Source organism: Musca domestica, unplaced genomic scaffold, assembly GCF_030504385.1.
Source record: "Musca domestica strain aabys unplaced genomic scaffold, Musca_domestica.polishedcontigs.V.1.1 13, whole genome shotgun sequence".
Lineage (NCBI taxonomy): Eukaryota > Metazoa > Arthropoda > Insecta > Diptera > Muscidae > Musca > Musca domestica.
In genome coordinates this window covers 7989064-8012655 of record NW_026712172.1, presented here as the reverse complement: position 1 = coordinate 8012655, position 23592 = coordinate 7989064, and the positions used below count along the sequence as shown (strand labels likewise).

At 35.1% G+C, this 23592-nt stretch overlaps 1 protein-coding gene across 4 annotated transcripts in view; it reads left to right on the top strand.

The window, feature by feature from the left end:
- Positions 1 to 23592, top strand: part of LOC101900427 (ELAV-like protein 3) — a 139043-nt gene that overhangs the window by 105346 nt on the left and 10105 nt on the right. Inside the window, exons 3-7 of one of the 4 annotated variants that reach the window (XM_059118601.1) lie at positions 14990 to 16269; positions 16343 to 16387; positions 16453 to 16710; positions 19718 to 19964; positions 20550 to 20594. In XM_059118601.1, the coding sequence (XP_058974584.1) occupies positions 16080 to 16269; positions 16343 to 16387; positions 16453 to 16710; positions 19718 to 19964; positions 20550 to 20594 (785 nt within the window). In that variant the 5' untranslated portion in view covers positions 14990 to 16079. Of the gene's footprint in view, positions 1 to 14989; positions 16270 to 16342; positions 16388 to 16437; positions 16711 to 19717; positions 19965 to 20549; positions 20595 to 23592 lie in introns of all 4 variants that reach the window. The other 3 variants (XM_059118600.1, XM_005183373.4, XM_059118602.1) reach the window with 3 other exon arrangements.

Sequence of the window (23592 nt, the reverse complement as noted above, 5' to 3'; positions counted from 1 at the left end):
ACACTTTGGTATTTTTTAGTGCCAACCTTGCTTTCCAAAATTCTCCAGACACAATAGCCCAACGGGTTGGTATCCGGAGATTTTTGTGGCCATTGTGCGCTGGAAATGAAGCGAGGAACCTCATTTTGTAACAATATTTGGGAGGCGCGTGCTGAGTCCTGTTGGAATGTCCAATGTCTGCGGCCAAAATGTTTGCGTGACCAAGGCTTTAATACACCATCGAGAATATTTTCGCAATCCTATTCGGCATTTATTCTGATGCCACGGTCGATTAATACGAGCGGAGATCGACCATGGGCTGTTATGGCGGCCCACACCATCACCAAGGCCGGCGCTTGAGTTCTGGTGGCCAACCGAGGGTGCACATTTTCAGCTGACATCTTTAAGTCAGTCAGATTTTGACTATTGATGTCTTCTGAAACCTATGGTAGAATTTTATGACAAATAATGTTTTTAAGCAAATTTTAAAAGTAGGGCCTAACTGACCCCTTTTCAGAGATTCAAAGGAGTCAAGGAGTCTTAATACGAAATGTTCAAAAAAGTGGGAAATTTCCTCCTTTCCCCGTAAGAGTAAAATATTATGTACTACTTATAAAAATTATGTTTGCATTGCCCAATGCGTTCTAAAGGAGAAAAATTTCCAAGGGATAACAGATATACATGATTTCGGCAAAATATTGTTTAAAAAGCATACACATAATGTTAAAATCGTATGTAAAGTTACTTTTTTCACATATATGTTAAACATTTTTATCACATGCTTTAAGGAGCTTCACACAATTTGTAGTCGGCAAGGAAACGCTTTATAAATAAATATAATATCTGTATATTATATAGCACATAGTACAGTATACAGGGTGAGATAAAAAAAAACTGAAACAAAATAAAACGCCATAATTTTTCCTTTTTTCAAATTTTATTGAATGAAGGCAAAAAATGTTGGAGATAGCATTAAATTTCAGAATAAGTTTAGATTTGTTCGAATTGGTCAACTTTGGCACGAATTATGCCTTTCAAACGGCCAATGAAACCGTAACACGCTGCCCGAATGTTGCTCTTCGGAATTTTGGCCCATTCCCGGGCGAAGCACTTGCTTGAGCTGATCGACACGTTGGTGGTTTTGAGTGCCAAACTTTCTTTCCAAAATACTCCAGACACAATTGTCCAACTGATTGGTATCCGTATATATTGGTGGCCATTGTGCGCTGGAAATTAAGAGTGAAACCTCATTTTGTAATCATATTTGGGTGGCGCGTGCTGAGTGCGATGGTGCTGAGTCCTCTTGGAATGCCCAATGTCTGCGGACGAACTGTTTGCGTGGCCAAGGTTTTAATACACCCTCCAGGATGTTTCCGAGAGAATATTCGGCATTTATTCTGATGCCACGGTTTATTTTTAAGGTTTATTATTTGGCAGTTCACCACTTTCGGCCAAGCGAAGCAACTCTTTAGCTCTGTTGAGTCTATTTTCTTTCTGTTGCGGTATAAGTTCTTGTACTTTTTGGAATTTCAATGGCTTTACCCCGAGCTTATTTTTTCAATATTTGCCGAATGGAATATTGCGATATGTTGTCGCTTCGCTTCTTTACTTTTCGAACCATTTCTGCTGATGTTGCTGGTTTATTCCGTCCACTTTCTTGATGTCCGGCTTCAGACTTAAACGCTTGAGTGCTCTAATAATGGCCACTTGTGGTTTTCCAGCTAAATATAAAGAAATCACACTATCACGCTTGAGTTCCATCACGAATAACTCTTTTTCTGGAAAATTCTCTCCAGAATGCTTTTATACGCTTGTAAAGAATATAATAAGCTGTCACTGAAATGATTTTAACAGCTGTCGGACGAGTGGCTTAGAAATGACAGCAGTCTGAAGTTGGTTGCAGCGTTTTCATGCCCATATTCGACGAACCTTTGGGCCTTTTGGGGCCCATTCCAATCGACGAGGCTTGTCCGCAGGCAACATTCTTTTCGTCAATTGAATTTTGTACGGGAACAAATGCAAATCAATGCGAATAATCCGTTGTAAAGTGGACCAAGCCATGCCCAACTGCTGAGAGCGGCGTTTTTGGGATGTTCTTGGGGACCTCTCAACACTGGCTCGTACGGCAGCGATATTCTCGGCCGATCGCCTTGGTCGACTTTTATATGCCCTCTTCGGATTAGAAAGAGCCTTACCAGTCGAAAATTTTTCGTATAAACGCTTAATGGTGTTCTTAGAAGGCGCACTTCTCACATTTTTTTTCACAATTGACTTCTTCTGTTGAATGTAAATTTCAATTATTTCAGAGCGCTCGCGTGGCGTGTATTGGTTCATGGTAAAAATCTGCTTGGACTGACGCTTCAAACGCGGTATGTCATTAAGCGATGTGACATCTCTGTCAAAAGTTATGGTGTTGCCAGATCGGTCCGTCGAATATAATCTGTATCGAATAATATCTGTATATTTTATTACATTGTACAGCATGTATTTGGACATCCTTTAAGTTTAAAAACTCTAACACGATGTGGAAACTGGCTTAAGCAAATTGTCATGAATATTTTAAATATTTGTTATCTGTTTAGCCTTACCTTTGAATTTCAATGTTTTTTATGAGCTCCTCAAAGTATGCTATAAAATGTTGAAATATAAAATGTGGAAAAAGTCATTTTACATGTGTTTCTAGCATCATGTGTAATCTGGCTTTTACTCTCTGTTACAGAGGGTATTTTTTTGTTCAAAACGAAACTGACACCTTTGCAATTTTTGCTGATCGTTACCAATATCGTCAATGGTCACATGGCTTTTTCAGCTTTTCGATATGATGACTTTGGTGCATAACAAACTCTATTATTGAAAATCAAGCTCTCAAGTAAATGAGGATCACACTCAATTCTTTAAAATAATATATTTTGCATATGTACTTCAAGGGACTTACACCCATTAAATCAAACCCTACAAATTGAAGATTTGTGGGGTTGATAGATACAATGAACATTTGTTCTTTTGCTTTTTTTCATAAATAACGTTTGGAAATACAAATATGCTGTAACTGCTCGGCTTTGTGAGCAAAATTAATAAAATATATTAAAGCCAATATGCATTTATGGAACCTCTTAAATAGAATCCCTACTTTTAGGAATTCGATACGTTTTTTCTTCATAGTAACAGAACCTTTTCTTTTCATTTTTTACATTGTCGTTGAAATTATCACAATTTGTTATGCTTATCGAACATTAACAATCTCCATATTAAAATTATTACAATATCAGCTGTCGTTTTAGGGGACAAGGCATAGAAATGAAATGAATGACAGGGGGAAAATAAATAACAGCAGGGTTCTATTTCAGTCTAAATAATGCGTTATTCTGGAGTATCATTATTAGCAGACGGTTGTAAAATATTCAAGTAGCATTCAAGTAGTAGTAGTAGTAAACAAACGAATCTTTTCTAAGAAACATTTGTGATATTAATTTTCTTAATTTTGCTAAAATTAATTTAAAATTAAGGGGCAAACAAATCTAACAAGTATTTTATGTGTAAATTAATTACATGATTAAGAATTAAATTTATATATCAATTATTATAATATAAATAAAATGTACATATTTTTTTTAAATCTATTTTATACTCAACTTTAAGCGTCACACCCTTCTTTGGAAATTTTTATCTATCTATGTGACCATCATCACCATCAACTCTCAGCTGGATTTGTTTCTTTGTCATAGACCATTCTGCTTTGTTATCCTGGCTGTGTGGCTTCAGCAAATAGTGGTTGACGGCAAGAATATAGTGTCGGCAGGGTTGTTTAACAGCGCCAGCACTTGATGTTGACTCTTTTTTTCACTTGTTTGCTCTGCTCTGCTAGGCCAAACCGAGTCAAATTGCTTGAATAGATACAGAAAAATATATTCCATACTTCCAAGCTGGTGGTATTGCTGCTGATATTTGCCTAGCTAAAGAGATTCTCTATTAAATGATGATTGTTTCCCTGGAAACTAAGAAGTATGAGTTGGAGAAGAGGAAAATCATCACTTCTTGGTACTCTGTGTGTGTGTTTAACTCTTCCCCCATCCATATTATACGTAATAGTTCAAGCAAAGCAGGAAGCTGTAGCTGTTTTTATGTATCACAAATTCGCCGCCACCACCCTGTCACTGCTTTGCCGGCATATCTTTCCAGTTTTGCTCTCTTGAAGCAAAAACCACTGGCCGGTAGATTCCCCAAAAAAAAAAATACTACATGAAAGAGATGTCCTTTATTACATTTAGCTATTAATTGCCTCTGTGGGAGAGGGATGGGGTGTTGGTTTTCATTTTATTTTTGGCGCATGCACTAAAAATAACACAATTTCAGAGAATTATTTTTCCATTGAGAATTTTCACAAAATATGGAAAAGGGGTGAAAATAAGGAAATGCAAAAAATCAAATAAAATGATATAAATGGGATTTGCAATAAAAGGTGAGGGATATGGTAACACAATATTTCAGAAATTACAGAAAAGTCTTTTCCAAAAAAAAAAAAAAAAAAAAAAAAAAAAAAAAAAAAAAAAAAAAACAAGAAGAAAGGATCAATGGGAAACAGGCTAAAATACGTAAAGTTCGACCCTCCACCATGAGGTAAAGGGACGGTTTAAAAATTAAAATATCGGACTTAAATATTCGGTCCACTTGCATTTTTGCCAGTGAAATCGCTTGGTAAAAAGTATTCACACCCCGGTATAGGTTTCCTGCGAAGTATTTGATATGTATTTTAAATTTTAAATAACAAATTAAAAAAAAAAAAAATAGTTAAAATGTGGCTAAAATCGCCAAAGTTCCACATTGGAAGATACCGTTATATGGGGGAAGAGGAAGACGTGAACAATAATTCCCCAAAATGTTCGAACTCTAAATACCAAATTTTTAAGCAATCCCGTTAAAATGTGGTTTAAATCATCCGAATACCGAATAATGGGATGTACAATTAAAAAAAAATTAAATGTGAGTCAGCCCACTCCGACTCGCATATAAAATTCAGAGAGTCATTATGTTTTTTTTTTGTCAATTCTTTCAACATCTTTTTTTTGTTCGGAAGATAAGAAAATTTGAAGAATATATCGCAGTTTAAAATACGAAACAAGATCTAAAAATTTTGGGCAGATTCTGGTGGAAGTTTAGAAAATAAACCGGGTAAACCAGTCATAATTATGAAAATGTATAGTAGAACCCATTATGACCTACAAATACCAATTTTTGGACAAATCCGTTGAAAAATGTGGCAAAAATCATCACAATATCGAATATCGGAAGGTACCGTTATAAGAGGGCTATACAAAAACGTGGACCAAAACATACAATGTATCGCCACACGATCTAGAACCCATTATGACCTACAAACACCAATTTTTAGGCAAATCGTGAGAAAATGTCCCGAATATCGAAAGGTACGGTTATATAGGGGATATACAAAAACGTGGACCTCTATATACAAAGTTTCGCCACTGGAGCTAGAATCCATTATGACCAACAAATTCTAATTTTTAGACAAATCTGTGAAAAAATATGGCAAAATCAACCAAATACCGATTATCGGGAGGTACCGTTATATGGGGGCTATACCAAAATGTGGACATATACATACAATGTATGGCCCACGAGATCTAGAACCCATCATGACCTACAAATACCAATTTTTGGACAAATCCGTTGAAAAATGTGGCAAAAATCATCACAATATCGAATATCGGAAGGTACCGTTATATGGGGGCTAAACGAAGGCGTTGACCTGCACAGAAAATTTTCTGTCATAGGCTGTAGCATCCATTACGAAATTCAAATACCAAATTTAAGTTCCGGTAAATAATGTCGCTAAAATCATCAAAATACCGAATATCGGGGGGTACCGTTATATGGGGGCTATACGAAGACGTGGACCTACATGACTCATTTTCTGCCTTAGGATGTAGTATCCATTACGAACTTCAAATACCAAAATTGAAACAATTCCTGTAAATAATGTCGCTAAAATCATCAAAATACCGAATATCGGGGGGGGGGGGGGGGGGTACCGGGGGTACCTACATGACTCATTTTCTGCCTTAGGATGTAGTATCCATTACGAACTTTAAATATTAATTTTGAAACAATTCCGGTAAAAAATGTCGCTAGAATCATCAAAATACCGAATATCGGGGGGTACCGTTACATGGGGGCTATACGAAGACGTGGACCTACATAGCCCATTTTCAATACCAAAAGTCCTGCAGACGTAGTACACATTTGAGTAAAATTTTATCAACCTACTTCATTTTGTTCGGAAGCTAGAGTGATTTCCACAGACGGACAGACGGACGGACATTGCTAATCGACTTTGTGGGGTCTAAAATGTATATTTCGAGGTATTACAAACGGAAAGACAAACTTAATATACCCTCCATACTAAAGGTGGAGGGTATAATTAAAATGACAACAAAATTATATCAACACTGCAAAAACAAGAATTCGAGCCACAATATTATCTAATATATTTCCTAATGTTCTTCTTAAACAAACAAACACACCCTTTCGCTCAAAAAAACTATAAACATCTAAATTCTAGCTATTTTTCTGACATTTTCTTTCATTAACAAAATACAAAAAATCCTCCATCTCACTTATAGGTATATAAATTCTAACCCCCACCATGCAATCCGTATTGTAACCCATAAATCTAGCAAAGCCAAGAGAAGATATATTCTCTAAACCATTAACATATTTTATACATTTGCATGTCTCTTTACTTTGTTTGATACATTAACATTTTCTTTCTGTCAAAAGGGGACCATCGGGGGAAAAATGTGTCACGTGTTTTTGTAATTAGCTCAGCAGCAAGCCAAAGCACCAAACCCTTCTCAACCCGCAAAACACTTAAATTTCTTCTGTTTTTTTTTTTTTTTTTGCTGGGTTCCTTTTTTCATACCTATCTTTCGTTTTACAGCATGTTGCATGTCCTGGCATTGTCTAATAAACAAAACGCCAGACTGTCAGCCAGACCCGGCCGGCTTTCATCCCCTGTCGAATGATCCATGAAGTATGAAGAAAAAAAATGGAAAACAATCATAAAAACGAGGTCAATTTTTTTCGTATAAAAGAATATAAGTGTATGAAAATAAAACCGAGTAGAAAAAAATATGTGTTGAGACACATTCGCACATACTCAGCGTGTGTTGGCTCGTCAAAAGTGTCAATTACATGTCGGAGGGTATGTTTTTATTTTCAAAAGTTCTTTGGTTTTTTTTTTTTTTTTTTTTTTTTTTTTTGTTTTGATGTCTCCCCCATCAGAATGTTGTTGTATTCCAGTGGTAGGGTACATTGCGTTGTTCATATCCATGTTTTGAAAATAACTGTCTCACAGTGGGGTTATTAAGAAATTAAAACAAGTACAAATGGATTAAGTTCTTTTAATTCCCTTCAAGATGAGGTAAAGAAAACCTTTAAAAATAAATGAATGGGAATTGAATATTGGGCCAACTTCTATTTATACCCTACACCACATGGTTCGGTTCGAAATCGGTTCAGATATAGCTATAGCTCCCATATATATTGTTCATCCGATTTGTTATTTTTGTCCACCGCAACCGTAATATTCACTCTGCAACAACAATATTTGTGGAAATGTATCAAATACAGCTCAGAAATACATTTGCCAAATTTTATCGAGATCGGATCAGATTTGGATATAGCTCCCATATATAACTTCGTCCGATTTACCTTTTATTGTGCACCAAACGTCTAATATTTGTCTAAATGGGATGGAATTTGGCACTTACGACCGAATTGAGTCTAGAAGATAGTATGTCAAATTTGCTGAAGATCGGCTCAGATATAGCTATTGCTCCCATATATACTATTCATCCGATTTGTCATATTTGTTACCCACAGCCGTAATATGCGCTCCGTAACAACGATATTCAGGGAAATATATGAAATACAGCTTAGAAATATCTTTGCCAAATTTTATCGAGATCGGTTCCGATTTGGATATAGCTCCCATATGTATTTTTATCCGATTTCAAATTAATTGTGCACCAAATGGGCAATACAAGTCCGAATTCAAAAGATACAAATGCTTCGGCATATTTAGTCCTTTGAAATTTAAATTATAATTATAATCATAGCGTGTATGATTGAATTCTCCCATAAAAACTTTTAATTATTAAGTGGAGCTCAACTAAATTAGCAAAGTGGTGTAGGGTATCATAAAGTCGTCCCCGCCCGACTTTAAGACTTTCTTTACTGGTTTTGTATATGAAATTGGTTGGCAAACAAATATTCAAAATGTCGTTAAGTCAATGTTACCGGTTTCCTCCTATAGTGGTTATTATCTTTTGCAAGTTTTAAATATGAAATTTGAAAAAAAAAAATCTGTTATACATTTAGGTAGAATTACAAAAACACTAAATACTATTCGGAGGTACGCCTTATGAGTGATAACAGAAATAACCATCCTTTTTCACCAGTCTTCTGCCACAAATTATTTCTCTGCAAAATGTGGCGAAAACCATCATAATACCGAACATCAGGAAATACCGAAACATGGGGGGATATACCCCTATATATGATCTGCCGTAGGATGTAGAAACAAATCTGTTAGGAATTAGGGGAGGGGGGGGTGTCTATATGAAAAAGTGGACCAACATGGCACATTTTTTAAATTTTATTGAATGAAAGCAAAAAATATTGGAAATAGCATAAAATTTTAAAATAAGTTTAGATTTGTTCGAATTGCTTGAGGTAATCGATACTTGAGGTAATCGATACACTTGCTTGAGGTAATCGATACTTTGGTATTTTTTAGTGTCAAACTTGCTTTCCAAAATACTCCAGACACAATGATCCAACGGATTGGTATCCGGAGATTTAGGTGGCGATTGTGCGCTGGAAATGAAGCGAGCAAACTCATTTTGTAACCATTCTTAGGTGGCGCGTGCTGAGTGCGATGGTGTGGCCAAAATGTTTGCTTGCCCAAGGCCATAATACACCCAAGTTCTTGCACCTTTTGGAATTTCGATGGCTTTACCCCGAGTTCATTTTTCAATATTTGCCGAATGGAAATGGATATGTTCAGCTCACGAGCCATTTTTCGGCCACTGCGATGCAGGTCGCGATCAATTTGCTTATTTACTTTTTGAACCATTTCTGCTGATGTTGCTGTTTTCTTCCGTCCACTTCCTTAACGTCGGACTACGCTACCAGTACCAGTATCACGGTAACGAGCGATGGTACGAGTCACAAAAGATTTATTCAAACTTAAATGCTGGAGTGCTCTTACGATAGCCATTTGTGGTTTTCCAGCCAAATATAAACAAATCACACTATCACACTTTATCAGCATTTATTTAATGCATCCTTTAAGTTTAAAAAATCAATTTACATATGACTCTAAGACGATGTGGAAACTGGCTTAAGCAAATTGTCATGAATATTTTAAATATTTGTTATCTGTTTAGCCTTACCTTTGAATTTCAATGTTTTTTTATTAGCTCCTCAAAGTATGCTATAAAATGTTTAAATATAAAATTTGGAAAAAGTCACTTTACATATGGTTCTAGCATCATGTGTAATCTGGCCTTTACTCTCTGTTACAGAGAGTATTTTTTTTCAAAACGAAACTGACAGCTTTGCAATTTTTGCTGATCGTTACCATATCAATGAAAATCATCATCTCACCCGGTTTGATCACTTTAATACAATTGTTCGAAAGTAATAAGTAGCACAATTCTGAATTTTAATATTTAGATAACCTTTGGTATCTGAGGTTGAGATTCGGATATGGGTTTGAAAATGCGTACTATGTTTGTAGAAAATACTAAATGGTACTATATTTGATATTGTGTAAAGGGATAGGGTTGTAATCCTCAAATTTTATACAAAGGTCTCTGTCGTTATCTAGAATTGAGATATGGAGGTGGTTTTCGAAATGTGTACTGTAATTGTATGAAAAGTAATAAATAGTCCTTAATTTGGTACTGGCTGAACGGGTTAGTACCAATACTACGACAAAATAGTACCAATACTACGACCGACGTTAACATTTTAAGAAATGCTCATTTTTGATCGGAGAATGTGGATGGAACACTAAAAACTAATTTTAACGAAGTTTATCATTAGAAAAATGTTAAATGTATTTTCCTTATTTATTTTTCCAAAATATTCATTCCGTTTTCCACTGTCTACTCTCATGCATTTCTTAATTACAATTCCCACCCTAAGAAACAAACCAACACACACACAAACAATATTATTATATATGTATATAGATAAATGTCACATTAATAAGAAAAATGCCTGAATAAATTGCTTTGAGCTGTATATCCGTGAGTGTGTGTGTGTGTGTGCAGTTATCTTCTTGGTGTTGGTGGGTATCATCTATTTTCATAGATGACAAAACCTTATCTGACTCTTTAAATGTGGCGCGGCTGACAAACGCCGACACTGTAACTGTCAACTTGTCCTCTTCATCATCATTAACATATCCTTGTTTTTCCAACTTTCTCACACACACTCACAGAGAGAATATACAATGTATTAACGTGGGCTTTTCTAGACTTGTGTTTTGCTTTATTTTTTGTCTCCCTGTTTTATTTTGCTACAAACAAATTAGACACAAGCAAGAAAGAAAATGTGTGTCTTCTTTCTATTTCGAGTCACATTTTTTTGCCGTCTCCCTTTTCTCATGTCTTTCCTTCTTTTATGATGATGAACAACACCCAGTTTTAGGTTTCTGGTATTTGTGTTTTTGTAGAAGAGTGGGTGTGTGTTTCGTACAGGATAAATGTAGGTTGAATATTGAAAATTGCTTAGCGAAAAATTTGAGTTTTAATACTTGAAAGGTGATATACTTTTTAAAGGTTAATACTTATCCTTAACACTGTAAAATTGTTCAAAATCTCATAGATGAACTTGTAGGTGTTATGACATTTACTAAATAGTTTTTTTTTTTCTAAAACGTGGAAATGTATGTCTAATGTAAAGGATCTGCAGTCTTTTTACTGTCATTTTCTCCAAAGAAGAAGTAAATTCCACATTTCTTACGGAAAAAATCTTTTCGTTGTTAAGGGTGGAAAAATGACACCCCGAAACATTTTTTTTATTTCCAGAAAATTCCAAATAAAGCCAAATCTAAACATATATGTTGAATTGGCCTAACATACAGACATGCGATACATTAATATACATACACACACAAACTTTTAATGTGGATTTTTTTCTACCACTGTGATATCTCTCCAAATGATAGGCAACCCCCAGATCAACACAGCTAATGTCATTAAGGTCCTGTCACAAACAACAATTGTACTGATAAAAAAAGAACCCATTGGAATGTAAGGCAGTCTATGCGGATTTTCTTTTACCCCGAACAAAAGCAAGTTTTAATGCACTTCCTTACCACGCAGCACTGCAGTTGGAAAAACCAAGGGTTGTTTTCTATGACACTTTTGGTTGGAAAAGCCAAATGTGAATGGATGTGTATGAGAGAGAGAGAGACAGAGAGAAATTGTATTCATCTGAAACACATGATAGAGGTCATTGAACTGAAAACGTATAATATGCGAGTATATGACATTATGGGACGTTAGTAATTTATTTTTATACCCTCCACCATTCTATGGAGGGTATATTAACTTTGTCATTCAGTTTCTAACTCCTCGAAATATTTTTAATAGACCCTACAAAGTACATATATTCTGGATCAGCGTAAAATTTTAAGACGATCTAGCGATGGCCGCCTGTCTGCCCGTCTGTTATAATCACGATATTTTTTGAACGAATTGAGATAGAAGGCTAAAATTTTGCATAGTTTACCAGTATACAGGTTAAGTTCTTAAATGGGCTATGTCGGTCCACGTTTTCGTAGCATAGCCCCCCATATAACGGCACCTTCCGATATTCGGAAGAAATTATTTCAAATTTCCTATTTGAACTTCGTAATAGGTACTATAGCCTATGCCAAATATATTTGTATGCAGGTCCATGTCTTCGTATAGTCCCCATATAAAGGCAACTCCCGATATTCGGTATTTTGATGATTTAAGCGACTTTATTCACTGGAATTGTTTCAAATTTGGTATTTGAAGTTCATAATAGATACTACAGCCTAAGACAGAAAATTGTCTGTGCAGGTCCAGGTCTTCGTATAGCCCCCATATAACGGCTCCTCCCAACATTCGGTATTTTGTTAATTTTGACGACACTATTCATCGCAATTGTTTCAAATTTGGTATTTGAAGTTCGTAATGGATACTACAGCCTATAGCAGAAAAATATAACGGTACCTTTCGATATCGATATTTTGATGATTTTAGCATCATTATTCACCGGATTTTTTTTTCAAATTTGTTATTAGAAGTTCAAACAGTGGTATACCTAAGACAGAAAATTGTCTTTGCAGGTCCACGTTTTGGTATAGCTCCTATATAACAGCCCGACCTCGACCCGGCCGAACTTAATTTGGTTCAAGCTTTGAAAATCCGAATATTTATATCACTACTTCGAGTCGAACACCTCCTCCACAAAGAGTTAAAATTTTGAATAATTATAAATTTTACAAAATGTAAAATAGAAGACCGACTACCTTTAAATATCGCATATCTATGTAAACCCTAGAAAACAAAAGTGACCTCAATATTAAATTTCACGATTTCAGTTCAATTCCTTCATCCAATACCAAATTTGGTAACATTTAATACGCAGCTCAAGACCAATCTACATTTCTCCAATTTAGACACCAACAGTGATCCAAAATTGGAACTATTTATTTCGAAAACCACCATTAGATCTTAACACCAGATACCAACAGAGAACTCAATATAAAATTTCAGGATTTCAGCTCTATTTCTTCACTCAATACCAAATTTAGTACTATTTAGCACTTTTCGTACAATTATTGTACATATTTCTTAAATCACCACTATATCTCAATTCTACATATCGACAGAGACTTTAATGTCGAATTTGAGGATTACAGTTCTATCCCTTTACCCAAAACCAAATTTAGTACTATATAATATTCTTTTCGTACAATGGAAATGCGTACAATTCCAGGTGGTTTTGGAATTATCTCAATCTCAATTCCACATACCGACAGAGACCTCAATATCAAATTTCGGGATTCTAGCTCTATACCTCCACCCAATACCAAATTTAGTATCATTTAGTACTTTTTGTACAAATATTAGACGTATTTACAAACCACCACCAAATCTCAAACACAGATACCATCAGTAATCTTAATATCAAATTTCAGAATATTATCTCTATCTCTTCACACAATACCAAATACAGTACCATTTGGTACTTTTCGTACAATTATAGCACACATTTCCATATCCACCTTCATGGACAGCGACCCTAACAACAAATTTCAGATTTCAAACACTATTTATTCACCAAATACTAAGTTGTTCCGAATATAGTACGATCATAAGGAACTCCTGAAGAACCCCAAAACAAAATTTAAAAATTCCAGCTTCATGCGTTCACCCTAAATCAAACTGTTCCAAATTTAGTACAATTCGCAAAATTATTACACATTTCCAAAACTGCCTTCATATATCAAGCTTAATTGATTCTCATGAATCTCATGCTAAATTTCAAGTTTTTAGTTCTGTCCGTTTAAATAATACCAGAGGGTACCATTTAGAAGTCCACAAAATGTGCAATACGCATCCGTCTCTCTTCAGATTTCGCACATCCCAATATTTCTACTAACACAAGGTCTGGACCTACACATACTATGTTTTGCCAAAGGAGCTAGAACCCATTATGAACTAGAAATACCAATTTTCAGACAAATCCGTGAAAAAATGTGGCAAAAATCATCAAACTACCGAATATCGGGAGGTACCGTTATATGGGGGCTATACCAAAACATGGACCTATAATTACAATGACTCGCCACACGAACTAGGACCCATTATGATCTACAACTACCAATTTTCAGAGAAATTCTTGAAAAAATGTGCCAAAAGTCATAAAAATACCGAATGTTGAGAGGTACCGTTATATTATTATCAAAACGTGGGCCTATACATTCAATGTTTCGCCACACGAACTAGAACCCACAAATACCAATTTTTAGACCAATTAGTTAAGAAATGTGGCAAAAACCATCAAAATACCGAATATCGGGAGGTAGCGTTATATGGGGGCTATATCAAATCATGGACCCATACATGTAATGTTTCGCCACCGGAGATGGAACCCATAATGACCAACAAATGCCAATTTTTAGAAAAATTAGTGAAGAAATGTGGCAAAAACCATCAAAATACCGAATATCGGGAGGTACTGTTAAATTGGGGCTATGCCAAATCATGGACCCATACATGCAATGTTTCGCCTCCGGAGCTGGAACCCATAATGACCAACGAATACCAATTTATAGACAAATCCGTGAAAAAATGTGGCATAAATCATCAAAATACCGAATATCGGGAGGTACCGTTATATGTGGACTGTACCAGAACGTGGACCGATATATCTCATTTTCAATACCAACCATCCTAGGCACAATACAAATTGCTCTGCTAAATTTTGGCGCTCTACGTCAAATAATGTGGGCTGTATCGTGATTTCAACAGACGGACAGACAGACAGACGGACATCGTTAAATCGACTTAGAATTGTATGCTGATTATGAATATATATACTTTATTTGGTCTTCGACGAATATTTAAGGATGTTACAAACGGAATGACAAAGTTAATATACCCTCCTTTCCAAGGTGGAGGGTATAAAAATAGGCATCCGATTCTCTTCAAAATATTTCCGCTAACACAATTTTTGAAAGGAAGTTATTAAGTTCTCTTAAAAACGGCAAGCTTACATTTTGAACACCATCAAAGATTTTTATTGAGCTTGTTAAGAGTTATATAGCTTAGTACGTATAAGTGTACCGCATTTCAATAAAATTGTAACTAATGTGTACTATTTTCCACTCCAATCAAAACACAACACTAATGTATATTTTTTAACTTGCCTCTCGTTACAGATTTGATATAAAACTAAATGAAATTTATACAAATTGAGTAAGCAATCGAGCAGCTATTAATTGTACACCAAGTGAAAAATACAGATATTTTATATTATTCCAAAAAAAAACAAAAACAAAAATCAAGAAAATTCCAAGAAAAACAAACAAACAAACAAAAAATCAAGAAAGAAAGTAATCTTGCAAATCAACACCACCAAAGAAAACCAACTATTACAGAGCTAATTTAAAACAACAACAACAACAAAAATATATAACGAATTGACAACAACCAACCACAACAACAACCAGAAAATTTTAAGGAAAACAAACAACAAAATAATCATTTATACACTTTAATAGAGACTCAAAAAGGATTTAAGGATTTAAAGATTTTTTGAGTATAAATCAACCAAATGTTCCATATTGAAATACAACAACAGTAACAACAAAAAACAATTTATAAAATTTAAATAATTATAGTCAAATAAAAGAAAACCAAATTTACGCTAAACCAAAAAAACCAAAAAAAAAAACTTTTTTGCATTTTTGCAATTTTATAAAACAACAACAACAACAGAAAAAATAAATCATTCCAAAAACAAACTTTTCACCCATTTCACCAAAACCAAACAACTAAAGGAAAATCCAAAAAAACAAAATCATTAGCAAAATTTACTCTTTTAACTTTTTATTATTATAACAACAACTAAAAATTTAAACAATTTTAAATAAATTACCAAACAACAACTCTTATAAATTGATGATCCATACAAAGATCTAAAACTCCAAACTCCAACCAACAAAATTACCGTGAAATTTCAAAACAACATAGAACAGAACTACGCTTTTTTAAATAAAAAACAAAAACCACATTTCTTATAAACTTAACAAGAATTAAAACAACAACAACCACAACTTGTGCTAAGCACTGATCTTCAGAGAACAGAAAACGAAAAGCTTCAAGTTTGACTTCAAGTTTGCGTGGACGGGCTCACATAAAGCCTAAGGCCATCACAGGAGCCAGTTTTCTCTCATCGCCCCCCCGGTTCGAAGGAAATCTTTCAAAATTACTCTCCAACAGCAACAAACCACCACCAACACCAACAAAATGACCAATGCCATGGACATTGTTATCAAAAACGGCAGCACCAATGGGTCTGTCGATGGCAACGATGAATCTCGCACCAACTTGATTGTGAACTACTTGCCGCAAACCATGACGCAGGAGGAAATGCGTTCCCTCTTCTCGAGCATTGGCGAGCTGGAGAGTTGCAAATTAGTGCGCGATAAAATTTCCGGTGAGTTTTTCCAAAGAAACCATCCTCAGATCGTGGTATTCATTCCAATTTTGTTTCATTGTTGCCTTTTCAGTGCTGCCAGCTTCGTTGCAGGCCTTGAATCCAGCCTTGCAGCAAGGTAAGTTACTTGATTTTATATTCGCATTCTCTATTTTTAATATAAAAAAGTCCTTCCGCTTGCAGGTCAAAGTCTGGGCTATGGTTTTGTCAACTATGTTCGGCCAGAGGATGCCGAGAAGGCTGTCAACACCCTGAACGGTCTACGTTTGCAGAATAAGGTCATCAAAGTCTCATATGCCCGTCCAAGTTCGGAGTCAATCAAGGGTGCTAACCTATATGTATCGGGTCTTCCCAAAAACCTATCACAGCCAGACTTGGAGGCGTTGTTTGCACCATATGGCAAGATAATAACATCTCGTATACTCTGTGATAATATATCCGGTAAGTAGATGAGAATTACCGTATTCCGAATTATTTTCGATTTAAAATTATTTTTTTATTTTGTTTTAAATTTTCTATCAAGCGGAATGTGATTTTATATTTTAGTTTTAATCTCCGCCAAACGATTAAGGGAATATTCAATTTGTTTTTCCGTTTCGTAACGACTCTTAATATTCAGCGGAGATGCCACATAGTTTCGGTGAGGGTAGAACCCCATGTAGATTTTGCCATGCCCGTCTGTTAAAATCACAATACCGCTTGCAATATTTAAGATTACGCCCATGCTAAGAGGAGAATTTACAAACCAAGAACTAAAAAACATTAAGTTCAGCTGGGCTGAACTTTTAACACCCTCCACCTTAGGGTAAAGGAAACATTAGAACCTATTATAACCCACAAATACCAATTCTTAGACATATTCGTGGCAAAAATCATCAAAATACCGAATATCGGGAGGGACCGCTATATGGGGCTATACAAAAACGTGGACCTATACATTCAATGTTTCGCCCACGGAGCTACAACCCATTAGAATCCACAAATACCAATTTTTAGACAAATCCGCGAAGAAATGTGGCAAAAATTATCAAAATAAAGAATATCTGGAGGTACCGTTTTATGGGAGCTTAACAAAACGTGGACCTATACATACAATGTATCGTCACACGAACTAGGACCCATTATGACCTACAAATACCTACAATTTGACAAATCCGGGAAAAAAATGTGACAAAAACAATCAAAACATCGGGAAGTACCATTATATGGGGGCTATACCAAAGCGTGGACCTATACATACAGTGTTTCGCCACACGAACACGAACTAATACCTATTTTCAGACAATCCATGAAAAAATGTCTCAAAAATTATAAAAATACCGAGTATCGGGAGGTACCATTATATGGGGACCATACCAAAACGTGGACTGATATATCTCGTTTTCAATACCAACCAGCCTAGACACAATACAAATTGTTCTGCTAAATTTTGACGCTCTACGTCAAAAAAAATGTGGGCTGCATCGTGATTTCAACAGACAGACGGACATCGATAAATCGACTTAGAATTTTATGCTGATTACGAATATATATACTTTATGGGGTCTACGACGATTATTTAGGGATGTTACAAACGCAATGACAAAGTTAATATACCCTCCTTTCCAAGAAGGAGGGTATTAAAATCAGCATAACAAAATTCGAAACTTTTATCGCGCAAATTGATATTCACTCAATATTCCGAATTGCTCTTTTAACTCGTGATTAACATCTGAAGCATACTTTTAAGCGCTACCAAAAAATGACTGACTGGATAATCTTGTAATTTTGTAGGAGGGTCAATCTTGATTCGTATGAGCGTGATAAGGCTGCGTTTTTGGAAAATCCTACCAAAAGAAGACGAACAGTACTAAAACTTATATACTTTGTATTGGAAAAAACGAGATGAGCCAGACATTTAGAATGAGTCACTGATGGAGTGCAGGATAGATGTAGCAAAGGGTCTTTAGAAATTCGAATTTAAAGTTTACAAAAAGATCTATAATGATACTGAGCTTTCTAAATGGTACCATGTGGTTTTGTTTGAACGGAGAGAGCTGAAAACTTGAAATTTAGATTGAGAATCAAGGTTGGAATGTAAGTCTGATATATACGAAGGTTGTTTTGGAAATGTGTAATAAGTTTGCGAACTGTACTAAATGGTACTAAATTTGAAACAGTTTGGTTTAGGGTGAACGGATGAAGCTGGAATTTTGAAATTTGGTATTGAGGTTCTACAGAAGTTCCTGATGATCGTACCATATTTGGTACAACTTAGTATTTGGTGAACAAATAGTATTTGAAATCTGAAATTTGTTGTTAGGATCGCTGTCGATGGAGGTGGATTTGGAAATGTGTACTATAATTGTACGTAAAGTACTGAATGGTACTGTATCTGGTATTGTGTGAAGGGATAGGGATAATATTCTAAAATTTGCTATTTAGATTACTGATGGTATCTGGTGGTGTTTTGGAAATGCGTCCAAAATTTGTACAAAAAGTACTAAATGATACTAAATTTGGTATTGGGCGAAGAAATAGGGCTGAAATCCTCAAATTTGATATTAAAGCCTCTGTTGGTATCTGAAAATAAGATATGGAGGTGGTTTTGGAAATGTGTACAATAATTGTACGAAAAGTACTATATAGTACCAAATTTGGTTTTGGGTGAAGGGATAGAGCTGTAATCCTCAAATTTGATATTTAAGTCTCTGACGGTATGTGGATTTGACATATGGAGATGGTTTGAGAAATATGTGTAACAATTGTACGAAAAGTTCCAAATAGTACTAAATTTGGTATTTGCTAAAGGAATAGAGCTGAAAACCTTAAATTTTTTATTAAGGTCTTTTGTTGGTATCTGGTGTTAAGATCTGGTGGTGGTTTTGTAAAACCACTTTGTAAATAGTTCTAATTTTTGATCACTGCTGGTGTCTAAAATGTGGAAATATAGATTGGTCTTGATATGCGTGTTAAATATTACCAAATTTGGTATTGGGTGCAGGGATAGAGCTGAAATTTGATATTGAAGTCACAATTTTTTTGCTAGGGATTACATATGAAGTTGTTGAAACAGTTTTGGTTTAACTGATATCCTCTTTGGTAATCTTCATTTTTGAAGACCTTTTGGTCTAAAAGTAAATATTTTGCTATTATTCTTTCCAAAAAAGGAAAAATGTGTTCAGTTTTCAAATAGCAATGACAACGACGCAAATCTGGGCCTTAGTGTACACATGCAAAACGCATTTATTATTCTTGAGTAGCTTTTTTGCGTTTTCAATTTAATTTATTTTTTCCATTATTTATTGTTTATTTTTATTTTAATTTTAGACATTGAAGTTATCAAAAAACTTTTATTAAATGGCATAGGTATGTTTTCGTTTTTGTTTTCTTTGTTTCTTTGTTTTTTGTTTGTTTTCCAAAAAATAACTATAATTTCATATAAATAATTTCATGTGTAACTTTTCAGGTCTCTCGAAAGGTGTTGGCTTTATACGTTTCGATCAACGCAACGAAGCCGAACGTGCAATTCAAGAACTCAACGGCAAGACACCCAAGGGTTATACGGAACCAATAACTGTTAAATTTGCCAACAATCCAAGCAATAGCGCCAAAGCTCAAATCCCACCACCGTTGGCTGCTTATCTGACACCACAGGCAGCTGCTGCGACTAGACGTCTGACTGCCGGAGCTTTGCCATCGGCTGGCCGCATAAGGTATGTAATAAATATCAAATGGAAAATATTTGAAAATCATCTGATTTTTTTTCGAGCAAGATAAAGATTAGGCATGCTTTAGGGTAAACATTTTCCCAGGGATATTGTCAAACAATTTAGCTCTTTTCCCCCCGAAAAGGGATCACACTTCCCCTTGTACCATTCCCAAAGTACTCCAACTTTACTTTAGAAGAAAATAAACCCAAACATCAAAACTTTGGACACAAGTTTTGGCGGATAAACCCCAGTATTCCCTTACACCACGTATCCACCACTAACCGTTCTCCAAAAACTAACAAATTTCTTAAATTTTTTTATTTTTAATTTCTTTCAAGCATTTTCACATAATTTTTGGTTTTACACTAAAAGAAAATTTATTCTCAAGATCTATTTACATATTATTTACCAATAAAACAACAACAACTACATATTTTTCTCTAACAAAAACTATTTTACTAATATTAAAATGAATTTTTGTGTATTTTTTATATTTTTCAAAATGTTTTTCTTTCTATTCTTTTTCTAAATTTTTTCGTTTCGATTATTGTTTTTGTGTGTTGGCCACATTGATTTTTATAAATTTAGCATTGGAAAAAGCCCCCTGTTTGCCATTAACAAGGGTTTACAAAGGTGAATTCATTTTGTTATTTATTGTTTTATTTGTTCTGAAAAAAAAATTATCAAAAAAAAAAAAAAAAAAAAAAAAAACTAAAATTATTATTACCAAAAAAGCAACTAAAGTTTTGGCATACAATTTGTTTTTGGCAACGTTTCAATTGTAGTGATTTTCCTTGTTTGGTTCTTTATTCTTCCGATGATTTTTCTTTCTTGAGATGTGTTTTTAATTTTTGTTATCGATTTTTAATGTGTTTCGATGTTGATATTTTTGCTATGATTTGTTATTTCCTTCTGTAAAAAAATTAAGTTTTAAATGTAACAAATTTATGTTTTTTTTTTTATTAAATATTTTTTTTTTATTTAAATTTTAATAAAACCATAATCAACCGTCATTTTGTGTCTTTTGTAAACATCTATCACAATCACTTATAGGTCAAGGGGAACATTTGTTTTCAGTTTTATATAATTCCTAATTAATTCGATATTAGGGGTATTCACATTTAGCACAAATATAATTGCAATTTTTTTTTCATTGGAATAGAGTTGTTGACATTTTCTGGCGTACAGTTAGGACTATGACATGTATAAAAAATACTGGCTACTTTATGTGAAGGAATTGTTCAGCAACAATTTCCTCAGAGAGTAATAGCGCCTCTACATACTTTATTCGATTAATAAGGCGTATTGTGATTGGTATTTATCAAAATAAACCCGGATAAAGATTTTGTGTAACCCCCTTACCGACCGATGGTCCCATCTCTCCTTATCACGGGATTAGCATGCACATCACACACCAAACCATGGAGGGGGCATACAATCAATCATGTATACAACATCTACAAATTGATTAAAAGACAACCATGCAAATATCTCGCAACAAACCATAGTATGGAGGGCATATCAAGTTCTTCATTTCGTTTGTAACGCCTCGAAATATACATTACAGACACCAAAAAGTATATACAGGATGAGAAAAAAAAAAACTGTAACAAAGTCAAACGCCATAATTTTTAACAATTTTATCCCCTCCACCATACTATGGAGGGTATATTAATTTTGTCATTCCGTTTGTAACTCCTCGAAATACTCATGTCAGACCCAACAAAGTATCTCTTTCTGTCTGTCTGTCTGTCTGCCTGTTATAATCACGCTATCTTTCGAACAAATTGAGATAGAAGGCTAAAATTTTGCACGCATGTATATTTTGCCAGTAGGCAGGTTAAGTTTGTAAATGGGCCATGTAGTTCCAAGTTATCATATAGCCCCCATATAACGGTACCTCCCGATATTCGGTATTTTGATGATTTTACCGACATTATTCACCGGAATTGTTTCAAATTTGGCATTTGATGTTCGTAATGGATATTACATTATAAGTCAAAAAATGAGCCATGTAGGTTCACGTCTTCATATAGCCCCCATATAACGGTATCCCCCTTTATTCGGTATTTTGATGTTTTTAGCGACATTATTTTGCGGAATCGTTCCAAATTTGATATTTGATGTTCGTAATAGATACTGCAGCATAAAACAGAAAATGGGCCATATAGATCCACGTCTTCATATAGTCCCCATATACCGTACCCCCCGGTATTTTGATGATTTTAGCGACATTATTTATCGGGATTGTTTCAAATTTCGCATGTGGAGTTCGTAATGGATACTTCAGCCCATGCCAGAAAATTGTCTGTGCAGGTCCACGTCTTCGTATAGCCCCCATATAACGGTACCCCCATATTCGGTATTTTGATGATTTTAGTTACATTATAAACAGATTTTTCTTCAAGTTTCGCATTTAAATATTGTAATAACTTGTTACAAAAGTTGCCTAAGCAGGCCCACGTCGTTGTATAAGCATTCGGTATTTTTAAGATTTTAACAGAATTTTTAACGGATTTTATTTTTTGGAAATTGCCAAATTTGTTCCAAATGGTGAAGGGTATTAAAAGTTCGGCCCGTCCGAACTTACAGCTTTTTTACTTGTTAAACTTTATTGAATGAAGGCCAAAATGTCGGAAACAGCATCAAATTTAAGAATAAGTTTAGATTTGTTCGAATTGGTCACCTTTGGCACGAATTATGGCCTTCAAATGGCCAATGAAACCGTCACACGCTGCCCGAATATTGCCCTGCGGTATTTTGGCCCATTCCCGGCGAATCGACACACTGGTATTTTTTACTCCAGACACAATAGTCCAACGGATTTTTGGTGGCCATTGAGCGTTGGAAATGAAGCGAGGAACCTCATTTCGTAACTATAATTGGGTGGCGCGTGCTGAGTGCGTTGGTGCTGCTGGAATGTCCAAGGTCTGCGGCCGAAATGTTTTCGTGCCCAAGAATTTAATAAACACTCCAGAATATTTTCGCCATAATATTCGGCATTTATTCTGATGCCACGGTCGATTAATACGAGCGGAGAGCGACCATCGGCATTTATATCGTCCCACACCATCACCATGGTCGCCGCTTTAGTTCTGGTGGTCAACCGAAGATGCAAATTTTCGGCTGACCTCTTTGGCAAATAAACACGATCGTTTTGTTTGTTTACAAACTGCTGGACAACAAATGTTTTCTCATCGGAGAAAAACTACTTCGGCAGCTCACCACTTTGGGCCAAGCGAAGCAATTCTTTAGCTCTTTTAAGACTATTTTCTTTATGCTGCGGTAAGATCATTTTTCATTATTTTCCGAATGGAATATTGCGATATGTTCAGCTCACGAGCCATTTTTCGGCCACTGTGACACGGTTTCGATCAAGTCGCTTCTTCACTTTTCGAACCATTTCTGCTGATGTTGCTGTTTTCTTCCGTCCACTTCCTTGCGTCGGCCTAAGCTACCAGTGCCAGTATCACGGTAACGAGCGATGGTACGAGACACAAAAGATTTATTCACTTTTAAATGCTGGAGTGCTCTAACGATAGCCACCTGTGGTTTTCTCGCCAATATAAAAAAAATCACACTTGAATTCCATCACGAATAACTTTTTTTTTGAAAATTCTCACCAAAATGC